A 19,615-nucleotide genomic window follows, 5' to 3' on the forward strand; every position below is an offset into this window, starting at 1 on the left:
ATTTCCAACAGAACTTAGAGATCCTGGACAAGAATTTGTTACTTATAATGTTGTATTTAAAGAGGCTTTAGTATAATTGTATTTAGATCATATTATTATATTTATTGTTACACTAATAGAATTATTTATTTATTTATATTAAAAAGTACAGAAATTACATTTGAAACTATTATTAAGAGGGGGTCCAGGGGGCGAGCCCCTGACTTTCGCCGAAGGCGAAAAAGCGAAGCTTGTAGTAATAGTATCTGGCGTGCTGTCGATCATCTGCACACGTGCACGTGCCCTCTTTTTAGAATATTAACGCTCTCATACCGGGCGAATACGGTTTTGCACGCCATAATGAGGCCTCTGCCATCGGAATTTACTGCTCTCTATAGACTATTCTTGCGAGCAACGTCTGCAGCTGTTTTGCACAATGGTCCTGCAACGCGGGGCCTGAGGCGAATGTATCGTCCTACGTCTGAAGCAGCCGCGTCTGTTTTTAGGCGCTTAGAAAGCGTCGCACCCGGATCTAGTGAAGCCGAGAGTGCAGAAAGGTGGATGAGTGCTTTTGATGATCGTGGTATGTTTCATGAAAGACACCCTACTCCTTGGTTATTTTGCTTAGTACCCAATAGTAAACAATACTTTGATGTTGCTGCACATCTCTGCTCATTCTCGTGGACTTCCACACAGCGTCGTCTCTCGTCTCTTTCTGCTATCGCGATCCAACTATTCATGGAACAAGTTTCGCCGGGCTTTGAATACTCGTACCTGGCTACCGAATCTTGATCGTAATTCACCAGAATACACAACTATGCGCCCGTCCGCTTACTCGTCAGTTGCTCGGAAGAACGCGGGAAAGAGAAGAGTTGAAGAAGAAGAGTCGGAGAAGATGTGGGGCGCGCTTGGAGAATGCATCAGTATGGCAGAAGGAAGAGACGGCTTGATTTATGGGAAAGCCCAATTCCAAGCGCAGAAAATTAGAAAAAGGAAATTCTTTTGAGGCATGTGAATGAAATCTTTGAATTCGTTCTATGCTCACTCAAAGAAATTAGTAATTTAAGCACGTGTCACCTCGATATTCGAAGCATCTCATTGGAGCAGCGAGTGGCCCAGTATCGATTAGCCAGTCCATGAGACCTGCTGAATATTTTTGAGACCGACCATGATGTGTATTTAGACAGCTCCTCGCAGCTAAGATCTTAATCGCAGATATCATAGAACCATTATATCCGCGAAAAGGTTCGGGGTTCGCATGTATGTACAACATTTGGATTCATGCCTTGGTCAGGTATATATAGAACTAATTACTTAACCGCCCCCACAGACGCGTAAGTCATTTGCGTGTCAGTACTTACCCCCAGCGTGTCGATCAATAATTATAGCAACCATGCCTTCAAATGAAGTCAGTTACAATACTCACCGTATTACAATGAGGGCCCCACAATTTTCGTTATCTGCTTAAACCAAGGTACTCAGTCTACAAGACGGGGTGCTAATGCGTGTGGATTAAACAATCACATCAATACATTCAAGTGTGGTCAACAAAGTGGCCGAACCAAGACGATAATTTGGCGCGTTCGTCAAGGATGCTGGATATAAAGTATGTTCGGTATTCCTCTATACCTTTTACATATTCGCACAATCTCTTTAAATCCAACAGCAACCGACTAATCCGCTCGTTTGACCTTACAGCACCATGAGCCATTCTCCTGTAACACTCAGTTTCGCAAGTCGCATCGCAAGAGTGCCACGACTTTCGCGTATGCCCTCGCAACGCATTGTGCACGCCGTGCAGACGGACAATAGCAAAGACGTATCCTTCGTGGTATGTATTTTTCTCCATTGTTTAATGACTATCCTGGAAATTCCCTTCATAGACCTTATCGGAGGATGGCTGTATTGACAAGACTCGTGAGACCGTCGACGTCACTCTGAACGACGTGAACAAGGAAGAAGTCACGCTATTCATAATAAACTCGGACAATGGAGCGGATACTGGCTCTCCCGGCTCTTCCATAATTTTGTCGCCAGATGTTGAAGACGGGCTGATCAATTCTTTCACCTGTCGTGTGGACGAGGATAGTGACGTCGGCAGGATCCGTAGAGCCTCGCTTTTCTCAAACGACGAGTTTGAACCGATAAAGATGGAGCTTCCGCAACGCAGCCCTTTGACTATACGTATTCCGGATTATGCCATTGGCGTGACCGGCTATACCAGTCCAAGTCCAGCCTCGGACACTGCGACCCATAGTGGACACTCCAGTCCCAGCCTCAGCCCCAGCTCGGAGCACTCTTCAACTTCGTACCAACAGAGCGTCACCCCAAGCTCATCCTGCTCCACACTCTTTTCGGCCGCTTCGTCATCTTCCTCTTCTTCGGGCACTTTCGTCGACAACTCCGCTTATTCGAAGCCTTATGGCTACCCGTCCTGCGATTCCGTAAAAGACGACTGTGGCCCATTTCCATTCACGCTCGAAGATGGTGACTCGTTGGATAACGTCACAGACATTCGAGGATTTGCAGATCTCAGGTCGCACGGTTATGACTTTGGCTGGTCTAGGTTTGCAAGTCGGCCTGAGACGCGGTATGGACTTAGCGCGAAAGATGCTGCGAAAGTGCAGGCGTACTTGGCTAGAGTGAGTAAGTTTTTTAGATACATATTACTATTCCGTGTCACTGACAATCGGTTGCCTAATATATATAGGGACCAAACGAATTTCCGAGATCTTACGTTGAGAAAGTCAACGCAAGGACGAACGCGTTTGAGAAGAAGCTGTTTAGAAAAGTGTTTAAATTTGTCAAATAATCTGCGAATAGGGCCCGGAAATTGACGTTGAATAATTTTTATCTTCGAAACTCTGCGGACAACTGTAATATGAACGTAACAGTCGGTTGACGTATCTTTCCTCGTCATTTCTGTACCACATTCCTTCTACCTTAGAAAACCCCTCATTCCTTAATTTCCTTAACGTCCTTTGATTTAAATACATGTATACACCACAAGCCATTTGTGTCGTAAAGGAACTCTTATGCTTGGACTTGTGGGTGGAGCATCGCGTTTTTGTAATTTGATTCTGAGAGTCAAAAGGAAAGGAAAAAGGAGCAGACACGTCGCATCACAGGCACGTGCGATGACGTTGCGCATGAAACGTCATCGACGGAACCAGTTCGAATGTTGCCCTATCTCATGCCTTACTCTAATACACATGTCTGTCCATCTCCAAGGTCGTCGACTCGTTTCGCGTGCATTACAGGTGTCAATATAGTGCTGTTACATCATCCAGTAATTCCGAAAGTTGACTAGCTTTCGGTAGCCAAGTCATCTGCACATTCTGCCACTTTATCGAATAGCTCGAGTTACTCGAGTTCACGCAGGTCGATATACTTAGAGTGGCACACCTCGCAATGTTCCTATTGCAAGGAGGCAGCATATTCCCTCTACACTTTTGTCCGTTCTGCTCTTTATCGATTATAGTTGTGGTCAGACACCTTGTCGGAGGCATAATTGGTCCCATTAGCCATATCGCTACAATACAGTCTCGTAATGGTAAGGCTTTCTAAACTCTTGCATGTTATTGGTACTGAATCACTGGCTCATCAAAATATCACTGTGCTTTTCTCTCAGATCTTGCAATTGGTCATGAGCGCTAGACAAGCAGTGTGCACGGTAATTCCCGAGAGAAGATGATCGCATGCAGGTCTAAATTGCTGTGCATACGTTAAAAGCTCCCTGATTTCCCACCATCATATCGACTAACGTTCACCACAGACAAGCCTGTTCCCAGTCTGACCTAGAGTACGAGTGGAAACTCCCTAGTTTCCCACAGTGAGGATTACCACAGAGGTTTCCCACAAGGTAAACCTCACTACCACAAGGGTTGCCAGAAATTGGCCTGTGGAAAACTCAAATGTATTAGTCATACATAATATTATGTCAGTAGATAAATTAAGAAAAAATGCCTCAACCTGACAAAAAGCAAGGAAAATAGATAGTTTGAGAGTGTATATACTCTATGTCTGTCATTATATTAGGTTAACATCTTCTATTTTACTTGACATTCTTTCAGATACTCCTTTATTTGAAGGAATACACTCTGATAAAACTGGAGAGGTACAAGTGATAGATGTGGACAATATTTCTAGTACCTCTTCAGACAATTTACAAATTTTGAACAACAATAATGTTACAGTTCTCTACTTTTGCACCTTCAGTTCTACAGGTTCCACACCATTCTGTACCAGAACTTAAGACTTCCATCCCTCAGAAGTACTGTCTATAGACTATATGTAGGCTGACTCTCTCTATGACTCTTACTACTACCCCTCCTTACTTCATCATTCTATTCCTTTGTCCACCCCTTTATTCTTTGTTCATTCTATAGTCTTTTACCCTTTGTTCATCCCTTCATTCTTTGTACCTTTATCTTTGACCTTCCTTTCTTTCATTCTTTGTGGCTCATCATTCTTTGTAGCTCACCATTCCCTGAGTGCTCTTGTATAGTTTAGTATATATAGGTGTACAAGATCAGACTGGTTCTGTAGTCTTGATCTTGTCTACTCTAGGTAGTCCTATACTCTTAGACTTACTCTATATACTCTACTCTTGTCTCACTCTCTCTGTTAGTAACAGTGTAGAGGGGACCTAAAGGCTTAGTAAGGGGACCCAGGCTACAACTATCCTACACAACAGAAATACAGAATGTAAGCACCAGAATGTAGTCAGAACTTACAGAACAGACAGAGAGAGGGAGAGTAAGACAAGAGTAGAGTATATAGAGTAAGCCTAAGAGTATAGGACTACCTAGAGTAGACAAGATCAAGACTACAGAACTAGTCTGATCTCATACACTTATATATACTAAACTATACAAGAGTACTCAGAGAGTATGAGCTACTAAGAATAATAAGCTACAAAGAATGAAAGAAAGGAAGGTTAAAGATAAAGGTACAAAGAATGAAGGGATGGACAAAGGGTAAGAGACTATAGAATGAACAAAGAATGAAGGGGTGGTCAAAGGAATAGAATGATAAAGTAAGGAAGGGTAGTAGTAAGAGTCAGCTTGTATATAGTCTATAGACAGTACCTTTAAGGGACAGAAGTCCCAAGTTCTAGTACAGAAGAGTGTAGAACCCTCAGAACTGAAGGTACAAGAGTGGAGAACTGTAACATTACCCCCTCTCTAAAACCAATTGTTCTAATTGGTAAACATTAGGCTCAGTTAGTAGCTTAAACATAGGTTAGAATGGTAGGATTTAGAAATCTGTAAGGCAGAGTTGACACAGAGTACCCAGATGAAGTTGATAGAAGTCTTGAATCACCTTAACAGTATGAGTAAGGTTCTCAGCAGGTTCTCAAGTGTGTTCCTCAACTAAGTATCCCTTCTAGTAGATAAGGAACTTAAGCTTTCTGTACACCAGCTTAGTATCTACTATGTACTCTACTTTGTATTCTGGTTCAGAACTAATGAGTTCTAGTAGAGGCAGTAAGGGTCTTTGTTACAAAGGAAAACTGGGATTATAGTACTGAGACAACAGAACCTTATTAAACACTAAGTGTATACACTTCTATGTTACTAGAAGTTAGAGTTTGTAGACAGAGGTACTAACCTTCTTTTCAATAATGAAGGGTCTGAAGCACTTGTTGTCCAACTTCTTTATTAGGCAATCTATAGTCAGGTTAGTAGCTTCTAGTATAACTTTGTTACTAGACTAGTAATCCTTAGCTACAGACCTCTTCCAATTATAGTTCTACTTTATAACCTGTACTACCTTTTCTAAAAGAGCTTGTGTGTCCTCTCTGGTCCTGTGTATCTGTTCTACAAAGTCTGTTACAGATTCAGAACTACTGTTCTAGTTCAGAACTGTCCTCTAGTATGAATGTCTCTTATAATTGAGGAAGAACAGGGACTGTCCTGTTGTAGAGTGTTACTAGTTATTGTACACAAATTCTGCTAGAGCTAACTATTCAGACTAATCCAATTACTAATAATTGATAAACATCCAGAGGTAGAGCTTGATCTCCTGATTGACTTACTTAGTTTAACTGTCAGTCTGTAAGTAATAAGTAGTAGAAGGGTTCCCTTGAATTCTGAGAAGTATATACAAGTTCTGTATGAATTTTAACTCAAATTACAGTCTACAATTGTGAATGAGCTTCTGAGAGAGTTTGTACAACTAGAAGATATGATCCTAATAAATGTGTACTATACCTTTAGAAGTAAGTTCTGTTTAGGTTGGAACCATATAGACTTGCTTAGAGAATCAGTTGACAATCACACAGATAGTATTATAACCCTAAAACTTGGGTAGCTTACTAATCAGGTCCACCAAGACTTCTTTCTAAGAGTGATCCAGAATCCAATACAAATGTAAGAGAGCCTGAACCCTTATCTAGTAGGTCTTAGTCTGTTAGCATATATTGTAACTAGTCACATACTTTAGTATTTCCCTCTACATTCCTAGCTACTAGTAGTTCTGAGTAATGAGTTCCTGTGTTTTGTGTCAGCCTGGATGTCCTGTAGTCAGATTGTTGTAATAAGCTTAGACAATGTCCTTTTACAGCTTCTAATCCTTCAGAACATACAGTTAGCCTTCCTAGTAAACCTGTCCATCCTCATCCTCCTCCTAATTCCTAGCCTGCTTCTCTAGCTACTTTACTATGACTCAGTCCTGTGTGTGTCTCAGAGCTTACTATATACAGGTAACAAAGTCAACATCCTTAGATTTGAGTCAGATCTCTTAGATTGTCTCAGACACAAAACAGAAATTGTCTAGGAGAACAAGGTTTTTGTTATTATTCTCCCCCCTTTCATAATCTACTTGTCTCAAGAGTAAATCAGCTTTCATCATTTGTGTTCTAGGTTTGTGAGTCAGTACAAAGTCATAGTTCTACAGTTCTAACATCCAGTAGGCTTAGTAGTAGTTAAGCTTCTGAGGTGCCTAGAAGTACTAGAGATTAAGGTGATCACTCTAAATCTTAAACTTCTATATAGTACTAAGGAGATATTAACACTACTCCTCTAGGGAACAGACAATTGTAAGAAGTTCCTTGTCATAGATAGAGTAGTTCCATTCTGTTATAGAGAGGGATTCCAATTAGAATACTATCAGACACTACTTTCTGTTAATGAACTAGGACAGTACTACTCTATTCACAAAGTCAGAAGAGTTAGCTTTGACTCAGAACTTGTCCACAACTGTTAGAACTACTAATACAGACTTACTAGTAATAGTCTGCTTAAGGGACTCAAACACAGACTACTGCTAATCATTCTATTACTAAGAAACATCTTTGCTAGTAAGATTGTAAAGAGGCTAGACAATAGTACTAAAGCCTTAAATAAAGTATTAGTAGTAGTTCACAAACCTAAGGAACACTTGGACCTGTTTTAGGTTCTAAGGTTGTGACCAGTTCCAAACTGTAGTTACCTTTACTGGATCCATACAGACCTCTCCTCTACCAATTACAAAGCTCAGATAATCTACTGACTCCTGTGAAAAAGAGTACTTTACTTCTTAAAGGAACAGTTTATTATCTTAGAGCTACTGTAGAACTGCTCAGATCAGTTAGTAATAGTGCTTGACTGTCTGGGTGAAGATTAGAATGTTGTCCAGATACACACTAACATACTCTAAGTTAATCAGATTTATAAGGATGTGATTCATGAATGACTAGAATATTGTAAGTGAGTTAGTTAGTCTAAAGAACATTATAGTTAGTTTGTACAATCTACAATTGGTTTGGAACACAGTCTTCTACTCATCTCTGTCTTGGATCCAAATATTATTGTATCCCTATCAAATGTTCAACTTAGTGAAAACCCTAGATGTATACATCTTATTAATGAGCTCCTGAATCAGAGGGAGTGAATACTTGTTTTTAATAGTACCCTTATTAAGACAACAATAATCCTGGACTGGGCAGAGCTTCCTATCTTTCTTTTTGATAAAGAAGAAAGGGGAGACTATAAGGGACTTTAAGGGTTGGATCCAGCTGTTCCAAAGATTTTCCTAAAGGAACTCATCAAGTGCCTCCTACTTGTCTTTATTGAGTAGGTAGACCTTACAATCCTTAGGTTGAAAACTCTTGGTCAATTCAATTGTATAGTCCTAGAGACAGTGTTTAGAAAGCTAGTCAAATTCCTCTTTACTAAAAACTTTAGGGAACTCTTGGACAAAATTTAGTAGGTTGGGTCTATGTGTGTTTCAGAGTAGAGTCATTCTAAGAGGGTTCTAGACTGGTTCCATCTCAGACATTCTTCAGATCAACTCTGTTTTGCCTTGACTAGAATATGTGTCCACATATCTATCCTAGTTGAAGAAGAACAACTGGTCACCTTTATCAGAACTGTTAGTAACATTAGAAATGTCTGTATTCACTTAGAACAGTAGTATAAGGTAGTTGTAAGTCTTAGAACACTGATTGAACACAAGTGTCTACTCTAACTAGTTAATAGTAGGGTTGTAAGCCTTGAGCCATTCAAATCTAATAAAGATGTCTGTCTTTCTAAGGTTAGTGACTCTAAACTCAATACTTTCCTTATGATTCTGAATAGTCATCTATAGTTGGACAAACTCAGTAATCTAACCATTCTGGTTCAGGGTTCTGTCTGTATTGTATACTAGGATCAGAAGTAGAATGTGTTGAGTAGGGAGGTAGTGTTTCTACACAAAGGCCTTATTAATGTATAAACCAGTACATTTACTGTCTACTAGAGTTATTGTTCAGATCTGGGGGGATCCTGAAAAGGGAGTCAAGAGGACAGGGACCTGGAGCTAGTGTCTAGAACATTCTCAGATAAACTGCTACTTGTTCTAAAGGGAATGTACAGCTTGTACAGTCTTATTGTCTAAGAGGGTAAGTATATACACTAACATTTCCTTATTAACCTCTCTCTTTCAACAAGGACAGACCTATGTTCTCAGCTGTAAACTCAGTCAAGACTATCCCTACTTAATACTACAGACAAACTACTAAGTAGTAAACAGGGCTAGGTAGTGTTTTGAATATTCTAAGATCTTAGAACACAGAAGTAGTAGGTTAGATTGTACAGATTTAGACTCAGATGAAGTGTGAAGAGAAGAATCAGAAGAATCAGAAGAAATAAGAGAACTATCTACTTTTGTTTTTAGCTTTTTTCTTTCTAATAAATAATTTTGTTAATTTATTTTTTCTACTTTTTCTGCTTTTCTTACTTTATTTACTTCTAAACCTATAGTGTCTATTGAATCAAAAGTGGCCATTAAAAAATCCAAGTTATAGCCCTTCAGTACTGTATTTACTGTTAGGCCTCTACAAAATCCTAGAGTACATAGTTAGGGTCTAAGAGTTTTAAGGTGACTTTCAGATTTGTAGAAAAGGCTTCTTACTACAAATCCTGCTTGTTACTTGTTATTACTCTAATGACCTGACAGATATACTGTTACTTCTACAGACAGTCCTTAATTTGGTGCCCTGACTTTCTGTAGGCAAAGTATACTCCTTACTTTCAGGCTTCTCTAATGTCTATCAGAACAGATTGATTACAAATTACAGGTAGATCAATCTGAGAACTCAGAACTGTCAGAGTCAGACACATATGTAAGTATTCTGTACAAACTTGACACATTTAAGCTACAGCTTAGTTAAAGGAAATAGTACACATCTTCTACTCAGTGTAAGTAACCAGTTCCAGCATTATTCTAAGAATCTTATTAACTAGTTCTAAGTAAAGAGCTTTTTCAAGCATTCTAATAAGGACATTATCAAACCTGAGTGTGAATCCTACCTTCTAGGCTAGGATATCAAACTCCTGAAAGAAGGTGTTGGCAGAATGTTTGCCCTGTTACAGAAACACAAGCTTGTTCTATACATTGTACTTCTCATTTGGATTGATAAAGGAAGTACAGAGCTGCCTTATGAATTCCAAATACAACTCATTGTTCTAAAGTTGGATTAGACTTCTAATCTAATAGCCTTCAATCCAGTTCTAGGCCTAGGTGACTGTATTACCTTCTTTCATAAAGGAGAGGACAAATAGAACACAATTAAGATCTGAGGATAGATTGGTTAAAGTAGTAGCCATGTATAGTTTGACTTGGTACTAGAAGTCCTTAAAGTGCTGCCTGTTAAAGTCTGAAGGGCAGGCTATATGTACTTTCTTTCTAAAACAGGTTGTAACTTCTAGAATGATTAGAACAGGTTCTAAAGAGGCTGAAGGTATGTAGTTAGTAAAGGCCTCTTAAATAGAGGTCTACACATATTAAGCTAGGTCTGCTTGTAACTGCTAATCCAGCAGGACAGTAGGGGTGGCAGTCAGTACAGGAGGGTCCATGTTTATACTATAAAGGAATCAGTACTAAACTAAAAGGGGTAATGAATAGAAGAAGGGTGGCAAAAGTTTAAAAGGGTTTAGAAAGTTTAAAATTTAAAAATGTAAAAGGGTTGGGACAAAGAAAAGAGATCAACACAACAGTAAGTACTGATGCTCAAAATGTAGGAGAGTTGTAGGGTAGTAATAAGTAGTCTTAATCTAATGTCAGCAACAGTATAGAGGGGACCTGAAGGCTTAGTAAGGGGACCCAGACTACAACTATCCTACACAACAGAAATATGGAATGCAAGTACCAGAATGTAGTCAGAACTTACAGAACAGACAGAGAGAGGGAGAGTGAGACAAGAGTAGAGTATATAGAGTGAGCCTAAGAGTACAGGACTACCTAGAGTAGACAAGATCAAGACTACAGGACCAGTCTGATCTTGTATACCTATATATACTAAACTACACAAGAGTACTCAGAGAGTATGAGCCACCAAGAATGATAAGCCATAAAGAATGAAAGAAAGGAAGGTCAAAGATAAAGGTACAAAGAATGAAGGGATGGACAAAGGGTAAGAGACTATAGAATGAACAAAGAATAAAGGGGTGGTCAAAGGAATGGAATGATGAAGTAAGGAAGGGTAGTAGTAAGAGTCAGCTTGTATATAGTCTATAGACAGTACCTCTGAGGGACAGAAGTCCTGAGTTCCAGTATGGAAGGGTGTGGAACCCTCAGAACTGAAGGTACAAGAGTAGAGAACTGTAACACTCTCTTTCTGTCTGTTCTGCAAGTTCCAACTATGTTCCAGTGCTTGTGTTCTGTATTTCTGTTGTGTAGGATAGTTGTAGCCTGGGTCCCCTTGCTCAGTCTTCAGGTCCCCTCTATACTGTTACTGACAAATAAAGCCTGGTCAATATAACCAGTTGCCTCTTTCTTTTTATTTCTCTTAGATATATCTATTTATTATGTAGGCTTCAACACTAGTAGACTATAAAACACAATAGAATTGCTCTCAACAGTATAACCAATGTCTGAAATTAATATTATACCTAAATTTTCAGCCCAATAGAGGTAAACAGTACAAAATTCTTAAAAATTTCCTTTTTAGAACATTATAATTATATTACTAATATACTGACTAAGTGTTGTCCACGCGAGGTTTACCACGCCTCCAGAGGCCCCTGTGGAAAACTAGTTTCCCACAGGCTCTCGGGAGTTTCCACTCGTACTCTAGTCTGACCATCGGCTTCTGATTACTCGTTGGCATTGTTTTCGACTTGTCTCGTCAAGGAAAATCGTATCGGATGGAATGCCATGAACGACGCTAGACTAGTTTGGTCATCTCTCTCTGAGATCAGTCATCTCAATATCTCCGAGAATCTATGCTATGATAAGACATCACATCCATTCGCTGGCGGTAGCTACGGTGACATTCGCCTTGGTGTATATACGAATTTAGAATATGCCCAGGTCAAGGTTGCTGTGAAATGTCTTCGCATTTTCCGCAGCCAGTACCCCAACTTCATGAAGGTACGAACCGACGTAAAGTTATGTCTGAAGTGTCTTCGTTGAAATTACACGTTTATAGGTAATTGAAAGAGAGATCCGTATCTGGTCAAGTCTTCATCACCCCAACGTCCTCCCATTTCTTGGCTTTTGTTTAGAAGAGGGTAGCTTTCCCGCCCTCGTATCCGAGTTTATGGAAAATGGAACCGTATTGAACTATTCGATACACCATCCTGAAGTCGACGTTACTGGGCTGGTGGGTTGATGCTGCAGTCATTCCCTGGTTTTTTTGTCTCTAATAACCGTATGTCAGATGCTCGGCATTGCTGAAGGTGTCGCATATCTGCACAGTAAAGGTGTCATACATTCAGATCTAAAATCAGTTCGTATCGCATATCGTATGCCATGTCACCATTGACTAATCGTAGACATATCAAGGGAAATGTTCTGGTTTCAGCAACAGGGGTGCCTCTCATAAGTGATTTCGGCATATCACGGGTAATCTCCATCTCTGAATCACTAAGCGGGCAAGGTGCATGCGCTCAGCCCAGCTCTGGGGACGTGAAGGGTTCATCTCGATGGATGTCCCCTGAACTTCTGCTTCCTACACGTGATCAAACTACGAAGCATACGAAGGAGTCTGATGTATGGGCGTTCGGGATGACAGCATATGTACGCTGCTCGTGTTCGGTCTGCTTTTGGTATGCGAAGAGCTTAAGCAATGTTCCATGCTACCTTTTCCTAGGAATTACTGGCAAAGAAAAGACCGTACCATTCGCTTCAACTGGATGCGCAGGTAATATTGGCTATCGTGCATGGACAACGACCCGAGCAGCCCCAAAATCTTGTGGAGTGTCCAATGCATTACCAAAAAGCGTGGCAAATTTGCGAGGAATGTTGGTCTAGGGACCCAAATGTTCGCCCGAAGATGGCTACGGTTCTTATGGCCCTCAGGTTCAACGCCATTCAAGCCGGAGTGGTGAATGGCCATGTGGTCAACGCAGTCAAAAGAGCCAATTCGCCCTTACGATGCCTCGAAGAATCCAATGCCAGCACAAAGCATTCTGAGACTCCAAGGCGGAAAGCCGCGAAGTCAAAGAACGTAAGGCCGTGCGCTCCTTGTCAACAAAGTCACAAAGCGGTATGTTCCAATATCTGCAACTGTCCTGTAGAGTTTATTTAGACGTTTTCTTAGTGTCGTGGAGGTATGCCTTGCGAAAGATGCGTGGCGCGGCATGATCCAGAAAACTGTATTCCGAGAAGGCGAAGGATGCGTTCCAGTAATCAGCGTGAGGTATGTATTGTGGCCAGTGACCTTTTCTATCTACAACTCATTTTATAAAATTTAATAGGTAATACCACTTTCCGAGACCCAGGAAAGGTTTGAATTCCATTCTTAAATGTCGGTTAGAGGGACTGCTAATATGATCCGTAGTTCTCGGCACAGGACGCGTTCATCCGATCAAACTGGATTGACGTCTATCTCAAGAGCCTATATGTTCCATACATCGGTTGGTACATACCGAGATGCATGAGTCTATGTCTCACAATCCTGCAGGACGCGGTTTCTCCTACGTCCGTGACATCGATAAAGAAACCCGAAAACTTCTCCATAAGTACGGAGGCTAAAGTACTTGGAAATGTGTATGTCTGTTGGAACCCACCTAAGATGAGTTGCATTACAGAATGGACATGAACCCGAGGACGGACAACTGCGTCTGATTCCAATGAACGTATCGCAGGATGCTTGCCTGGTATGTAAAGCTGGCATTATAACAGTGCTACGTTTTTCTTAATGCTTTTAATTTAGCAGCAGCCCCATTTCGACGACACAGGCCAAAATACACGACCGTATTTTAGGATAGCCTTATAAATGCATCACATATTTTCTATGCACCGTTAGGTGTCGAGGAAGTGCTTATTGCGCTGTGGAAGTGTAAACGCGTGTAATATATACCAGTTTGTAGGATTGGTCGTTTTTCACTGGATGTATTTTTTAGTGGCGTGGAACCGTGTACGAATAGTATTTGTAGATGTACAGGTATTTGAAGCCGAACCACAGGAGCAGCATATACACATTGTTTTCATGTATATTCTTCAACTTTATAAAACGAGCATCGTAGGCTTAAAACAGCAAAAGACTGTTAAATGAATTCGGGTTCAACAAACATGGCAAGAGCCAAACTAGGGCGTCCCGACCCGAATTGCATAATAAGCAGATATAGTCAATATTGTACCGTTGGTACTAAAATTGCAGGTATTAAGAAATGCAAGTTGGGGCGCAAGGTGGTACGCATCGTTCGAAATCTAATACTTTGACAGCCTTTGACACCCATGTAGTTAGAGAAGCAATAAGATTGTATGCTCCTCACAGCCCTATTCAAGTTGTTATTCGAATCTTCATATTCTGTCCACTCTGACTTACAGACTACAGACAAATTTGCATTTCTTGTGCTGCAGTAGTCAACGATCATTCTCATCTCATCTCACCTATTAATTGGCATTACGGTGACCCTCCTCAGCTGCAGAAACGTTGTAAGGAAGGTACCGGCAATATCGAGTGGTTTTGTCACTAACTCCAGTCAGCAAGAGTCGGATTTCATCCCCAAATTCCCCCTCATCATGCACCCGGACGCAGAAACAAGTCTATATATAATACACGAGAGTGCCCTTAATGTGGTACAAATTTGCGATCAGGTAGGTACATGCAGAACTCGGGGTGTAGCTCGAAACCCGTGGTCAAAACACAAAATCAAGTTCTATATCAGACCATTTACATCCCTTAGCAAGAAGCTCCCTCGCACGAGCAATCTGAATGACTAGCTCCATGCCAATTGTATATCCATCTGCCAACGAGAGTGGTTCCTCCGCAAGGCAAAGAATCCGGAATCCGGAAGAGATACACTCGGGAACGTCATGCTTCTTTCCAAGACTGATCAGCTCGACAGCACCACAGTCTTCGAAGATATTCTCTAGCGCGGCTTTCCGGACGGATGGAAATTCGAGGACTGTGGCAACTCTCGCTATACGGAGCCATTGTGCCACAGTGAAGCTGTGCTGGGACCAATAGTCCCTTGGTCACCATAGTTAATACATGATCTTGTAGATATCCAATTAGGTAATCTCTTACGATGGATAAATTAACTGCAGCAGAAGCTCGAAGTCCAATTTTGTAACACCCAGAGCAAGAGGCTGCTGCAATGTTCCAGCAGGCGATGTGCCGGATATAGTATTGAAAGTGCAGAATTGTCCAGGTAGGCTCTCCCGAAAGAAATTTGACTGGCGCTTCAGGATCGATCTGTGTACGTTATACAAGGTATTCTCGACCTTTTGAATGAAGAAAAACCAAAGATCAATGTATCGTTTACATCACTGGCTGTGCATGTGATCTCTTACCTCGATGACGGCGCTGCCATCTTCAAACCAGAATTCTGCACTGCGTGATGGCTGTGCATAACGGAAGCGGAATGTGTCGTCGGCATCATCCTCTTTGGACATCGTAGCCGCCGACATAAAGAGGTTCTCCTGCATTTCCATACTGTCCGGCGAAACGGATCGCGATGGCAGCGATATAACGGCTGCGCTGTCCGAAGGAGAGAATGAACCGCTCGGGATGTCAGATGTGCCAGATGAACCAGCGGTCATGGTGGAAAGAGGCAGAGGCGATGCTCAAAGGCAGCTTAGGTAGTTATTATTATAAGAGCTATTTCATCATCCGCCATGATACGTCAGGGGCACGAGTAGACGGACAGGATAAGGATCATCATCGCCTTGTTCATGTGGTACGACGGTAGATGAATGCGACTTCTTGAACCTAGTATCACGGCGCTTAAAAGAATCAGAATCGAATCAAAATAGGAGTCATCCACATCTATATCCACGGCACTTCCAAGATAAAGCCTGTTTGAAGCAGTAGAAGGTACGATTCCACTAGCATGGAATGATATACTGCGCGCGAGCCGAATGGTCTGAAAAGTGAAGGAAACAAAGAAAGTGCCACCGCAGATAGACATTTTGTGGCGATTACATAATACTAGAACCTTCAAGCTTAGCGGTTACTGAACTTTAAAGGACCTTGATTTCGTCATCACATAGACAATACAGGGGGAGGAATGCAAATACACTATCAGAAATCAGACCCAGCTAACGACGTCTAAAAAAGAACAGCAAAAATCCGAAAGCACGAAGTATCTAAAACAATACATTAAAAAACAAACCACGAGAGAAAAGAAAGAGAAAAGAAAATTAAGGCATGCATGCTGATCAACATTCAATTTCTCCAGAAGATATCAACTTAACAAAAAAGAAAGAAAGAAAAAGAAAACGCCTTGAGGAATCGAGCGAGCCAACTTTAACAAGCTCTGAAACAAGCATGCGCTTAGCTAACTTGATAAATTCGAGTTCGCCTATGAAATTCCTAATTTGGGCGAGTGTTGAAAACAACTACACCAAGCGCAGGATGGAAGAAGTTATACAAGGCCGAGGAAAACTGCAAATGCGATCACCAAAGATGTTGTGGAGGTGCATCTGCGACGAGTCCATTCGCGTCAGTACACTTGGTGTACCAGGACTTTGGTGTTGGACTGCGATTCATCGTCTTTCGCCTTTGCATCTGCCAATGCGGGGTCTCTATTACAAAACGTGGCTTCGCTCTCGGCTGAGAACTGGGAATCAAAGGAGGAATCGCCTATTTCATATGCGGTATTGGGCTCGTTGAATGGCTGGACAGGCAAATCCTTTGGTTTCGAGGCAGTTGCTTTGGATGATGGTTCTGATTGCCAACGTCCAATCTTCTTGAGATGTTGTATGAGATCATCGACAGTTTTGATACTTATGGGTTCAGATGCCGATCTCTTGTGTTCTTTGGCGGCTTTTGCCGGAGGAGAGGGTGAATTCGTCATTGATGCCTTGTCAATTCGATGCAGTGTCAGAGTCTGCTTCAGTTACTTAATTGCAAGTGTCAGAGCTCACCTCGCCGCTACCGGCTTTATTTGTATCCAGCCCAAAACCACATTCGCCTGGTCGCCTCGATTCCTTCTTGGCATCGCCATCAATAATAAGGACGGGCATTGGGCAAGTAAAGCGCCGACTCTTGTCCTGCGTCTTCACCGTGCGTTTCTTTAGCTCATGCGCTCGAGCCGCAACAGAGATACGAAGCCATCCACGGACACCTTCCGACTCCAAATCACCCGTCGCCGACAAGCTGTGTGATTCTAATGCCGCCTGTTTCTCGCCAAAGTTTGAGCATCGAACTGGAGATGGAGGCTGGAAGCTGGAAAATCCGAGTTCTTCTGCAAGTTCAGCGGGCATGGTGCTGTCGTAGGTCCACGCCTGTATGGGGAGGCAAGTCAGCGACCATTGAAAACTTCAGTCACTAGGAATGACATACCTTCTTCAAACCCATCCTGAAAAATTTAGTTGACAGTAGCAGACGCAAATGAGAAGATTACCTTCCTTCCGCTTGGTGCTATTGGCTTGAGGTCAAGGGAAGTTGAGCGTATGACTACGGCTGCGGCAATTTATTGCTCCCATTATAGGCCACAGCAAGGAGTTTGCGTGGCTGTAGATATGAACCCAACACGTGTGAAGACCAATCGTTTCCACACGAGGAAAGTCCTTTAGATCTGGATGGACGAAAGCTTAAGATATAAGCTGAATGAATGCTAACAGCTTCCTTTGCAGCGTGGACAAGAAACTCGCGTCGCTGCAGATTTGAGGCCAACGCATGACAACATCCTCACGAGAAAATATGCTTAGTTCTATAGGCGCAAGACACAAGCGTGTTCAAGACATTGAAGACACTTCCTAATTGCTGTCACAGTTGGGCATTAGGATAAAATCCACATCCAATAATCCACGACTGTGTTCTTGGAAACGACACCACGTGACTTGGCATTGTGCAGTCTCTCCTCACCTGTAACCAACGATGTCAGGAGGAGGAAAAATACAACTTCATAACGTGCTGTAATGTCATATCTGTTGCTCCATGATTTAACAGGATCAACTCTGTTTGTTCTTCATTTTCGGTGAACCTCATCTGTGCATAACCTTCCCAGACAATTTGTGTGAGTGTGTCAGGTATAGAAAGCGGCTGACAGTTTGAACTTTGAAGCCGTGGGCGCTTCAAAGTGGTGTGAAAACTGTGATCGGTCATGTGCTCAAAGAGTGCCCATACCAGTTTTGTATCACAATTGATGATGAACAACCTCTACGTTCTATTATAAAAGGCTTGCCTCTGGAGTTCTCTAGTATTCATTACAACTTGATGGATGATGGCCCCCCCAGTTTCTCTTACATCCTACCCTACAAGAAGACAGCGGTCGTTCAGCTCCAACTCCTTTACGGTACCAAGTTTACACAGCAAACCCAGTGCTAGTGAGATGCTGGAGAACTCAGTGTTCTGTGAAGACAATGAAGAACCAAGGCTGCAACATGATAAATTCAAGTTTGGTTAGTCAAATATTCTCTTGTACTGATAAAAAATATGTTAAGTGTTGAATTAGGCTACCTTGCAAAAATGCTGGATGATCTACAAGCAACTGGTTTCACACTGGATGATATACCCTTCAGGATTAAAAATATATATCACAGTTATTCACTAGCTGCTGCACAAAAGCAAAGTCTTGAATGTAGTAAGCAAACTACATTTTGTACAACCATCTTTTCCTCAATCTATTTTTCACAGTGAGCCACTTCTCGGCCACTACAAGTCACAATAAATCTCCGATGTATAGGCAAAGCCAACTTCAAAGGGATTGTAAGGACTGCAAGACAGAAATACCTCTAATTCCAGTACAGACTGAAAAAGTTCTGGACAAGGAATGTATTAAATTTAATGCTTACTCTCTGTCTTGTAAGCTCTGTACTTATATTTAAGGATGTATTGAAACCTTGCTAATAATTATATGGTAGCCCATTTTATACAACTTGATGCAGCCTTTCAATTGAACAATTATGGGTTTTATATAGTGAGCTAAATGTTCACTACAGAAATCTTAGTACTGTTGCTTATCAACACATTCCCAAGACGATGACATTTGGAGCTACATCAGCAGCAGGTCTGTTTCAATGGGAGCAATCTGCAGAGACTGTCTCTTTTGCGCCCATTGTCCCAGTTACACTTTTCTGGACAACCGTTCTGTGCACCTTTGCATTTCCTCTCTCACTGCTTGTCCAAGAGGAAATTAAGGAGTTGCGCAACACATTAGAGCAATGTGTCCGAAATGCAGATCAGAACGAATGCACAGCTACGGGGCAGAAGGACAATGCTCCAGTCGATGCTTCTACGGAAACAATCGGAAAGCATGCTAGACCTGGAGGTGGAGAGCCCAATGTAGATTTAGAGAGTGACAAAGTTAATACACCAAGATGTAAATGCGTTATGTGCATGCCAAAGGCAATGCAGTACTTCGTACGTTCGTTTGTACCTCGTGTGTTGACTAACTAATAATTGCTAACAACCAAAGACGTTTTGCGTTCTCTTTCTTCCCCCGGTCTTTTCGGTCATTGCAATCATTCTGTGCATGGTCACTCTGATTTCCCTCATGAAAGCAACTGAGTCCGTCACGACATTCCACATAGCAGTTACAGTCTGCATTCCGATCATAGCGCCACTTCTCATCGCTCTTGTATGGCTTCTTTACCGCAGGTCGGGATTGACTCGCTTGTTAGAGCTAAAGAAAATGCAGGATGCACGGAATTAAATGTTGGTTAATATTTCTCATTAGTTGGCAGAGAGCGGATATAACGATAGATAGGTTAGAAGATACTGCAGACAGAAGTGCATACACTTTGTGGATTTGTTCTGCATGATTAAATTTGGTTG

General features: G+C 41.6%; 7 protein-coding genes across 7 annotated transcripts; 4 read left to right on the forward strand and 3 right to left on the reverse strand.

Annotated features, from left to right (window-relative positions):
* Positions 1-339: 339 nt before the first annotated feature.
* Positions 340-985, forward strand: FOMMEDRAFT_74698 (uncharacterized protein; the record flags this gene model as incomplete). The annotated part of the gene is made up of 2 exons (XM_007262189.1): positions 340-562; positions 618-985. 2 exons carry the CDS (start codon positions 340-342, stop codon positions 983-985), a joined length of 591 nt encoding a protein of 196 aa, XP_007262251.1.
* A 696-nt stretch (positions 986-1,681) lies between these two features.
* On the forward strand, positions 1,682-2,791 carry FOMMEDRAFT_131157 (uncharacterized protein; the record flags this gene model as incomplete). Its single annotated transcript, XM_007262190.1, has 3 exons — positions 1,682-1,810; positions 1,863-2,621; positions 2,690-2,791. 3 exons carry the CDS (start codon positions 1,682-1,684, stop codon positions 2,789-2,791), a joined length of 990 nt encoding a protein of 329 aa, XP_007262252.1.
* An 8,734-nt stretch (positions 2,792-11,525) lies between these two features.
* FOMMEDRAFT_16719 (kinase-like protein) lies at positions 11,526-13,815 on the forward strand. The gene is made up of 9 exons (XM_007262191.1): positions 11,526-11,814; positions 11,873-12,046; positions 12,104-12,172; positions 12,229-12,462; positions 12,536-12,931; positions 12,986-13,084; positions 13,143-13,171; positions 13,226-13,544; positions 13,601-13,815. Exons 1-8 carry the CDS (start codon positions 11,599-11,601, stop codon positions 13,323-13,325), a joined length of 1,317 nt encoding a protein of 438 aa, XP_007262253.1. The 5' UTR covers positions 11,526-11,598; the 3' UTR covers positions 13,326-13,544; positions 13,601-13,815.
* A 604-nt stretch (positions 13,816-14,419) lies between these two features.
* FOMMEDRAFT_138203 (uncharacterized protein) lies at positions 14,420-15,474 on the reverse strand. The gene is made up of 3 exons (XM_007262192.1): positions 15,187-15,474; positions 14,921-15,117; positions 14,420-14,863 (listed from the first exon to the last, which is right to left on the reverse strand). The coding sequence occupies exons 1-3, from the start codon at positions 15,433-15,435 to the stop codon at positions 14,530-14,532; spliced, it is 780 nt and encodes a 259-aa protein (XP_007262254.1). The 5' UTR covers positions 15,436-15,474; the 3' UTR covers positions 14,420-14,529.
* Positions 15,475-15,501: 27 nt separating this feature from the next.
* Positions 15,502-15,803, reverse strand: FOMMEDRAFT_151065 (uncharacterized protein; the record flags this gene model as incomplete). The annotated part of the gene is made up of 2 exons (XM_007262193.1): positions 15,502-15,618; positions 15,672-15,803. 2 exons carry the CDS (start codon positions 15,801-15,803, stop codon positions 15,502-15,504), a joined length of 249 nt encoding a protein of 82 aa, XP_007262255.1.
* A 534-nt stretch (positions 15,804-16,337) lies between these two features.
* Positions 16,338-17,194, reverse strand: FOMMEDRAFT_25425 (uncharacterized protein; the record flags this gene model as incomplete). Its single annotated transcript, XM_007262194.1, has 3 exons — positions 16,338-16,697; positions 16,762-17,121; positions 17,180-17,194. The coding sequence occupies 3 exons, from the start codon at positions 17,192-17,194 to the stop codon at positions 16,338-16,340; spliced, it is 735 nt and encodes a 244-aa protein (XP_007262256.1).
* Positions 17,195-18,062: 868 nt separating this feature from the next.
* FOMMEDRAFT_25426 (uncharacterized protein) lies at positions 18,063-19,493 on the forward strand (the record flags this gene model as incomplete). The annotated part of the gene is made up of 7 exons (XM_007262195.1): positions 18,063-18,240; positions 18,294-18,422; positions 18,525-18,547; positions 18,589-18,643; positions 18,703-18,758; positions 18,818-19,201; positions 19,257-19,493. 7 exons carry the CDS (start codon positions 18,063-18,065, stop codon positions 19,491-19,493), a joined length of 1,062 nt encoding a protein of 353 aa, XP_007262257.1.
* Positions 19,494-19,615: the final 122 nt, after the last annotated feature.

The sequence above is a fragment of the Fomitiporia mediterranea genome, assembly GCF_000271605.1.
Source record: "Fomitiporia mediterranea MF3/22 unplaced genomic scaffold FOMMEscaffold_1, whole genome shotgun sequence".
In the NCBI taxonomy this organism is placed as follows: Eukaryota; Fungi; Basidiomycota; class Agaricomycetes; order Hymenochaetales; family Hymenochaetaceae; genus Fomitiporia; species Fomitiporia mediterranea.

Bases quoted from the DNA above. Each gene is read 5' to 3' on its own strand.
- FOMMEDRAFT_138203 (XM_007262192.1), bottom strand. From the start codon at position 15,435: ATGACCGCTGGTTCATCTGGCACATCTGACATCCCGAGCGGTTCATTC. The intron at 15,118-15,186 runs GTAAGAGATCAC...TTCATTCAAAAG, and splicing joins ATGGCAGCGCCGTCATCGAG to GTCGAGAATACCTTGTATAA. The intron at 14,864-14,920 runs GTAAGAGATTAC...ATGGTGACCAAG, and splicing joins CTGCAGTTAATTTATCCATC to GGACTATTGGTCCCAGCACA.
- FOMMEDRAFT_16719 (XM_007262191.1), top strand. From the start codon at position 11,599: ATGAACGACGCTAGACTAGTTTGGTCATCTCTCTCTGAGATCAGTCAT. The intron at 11,815-11,872 runs GTACGAACCGAC...ACACGTTTATAG, and splicing joins AGTACCCCAACTTCATGAAG to GTAATTGAAAGAGAGATCCG. The intron at 13,085-13,142 runs GTATGTATTGTG...AAAATTTAATAG, and splicing joins GTTCCAGTAATCAGCGTGAG to GTAATACCACTTTCCGAGAC.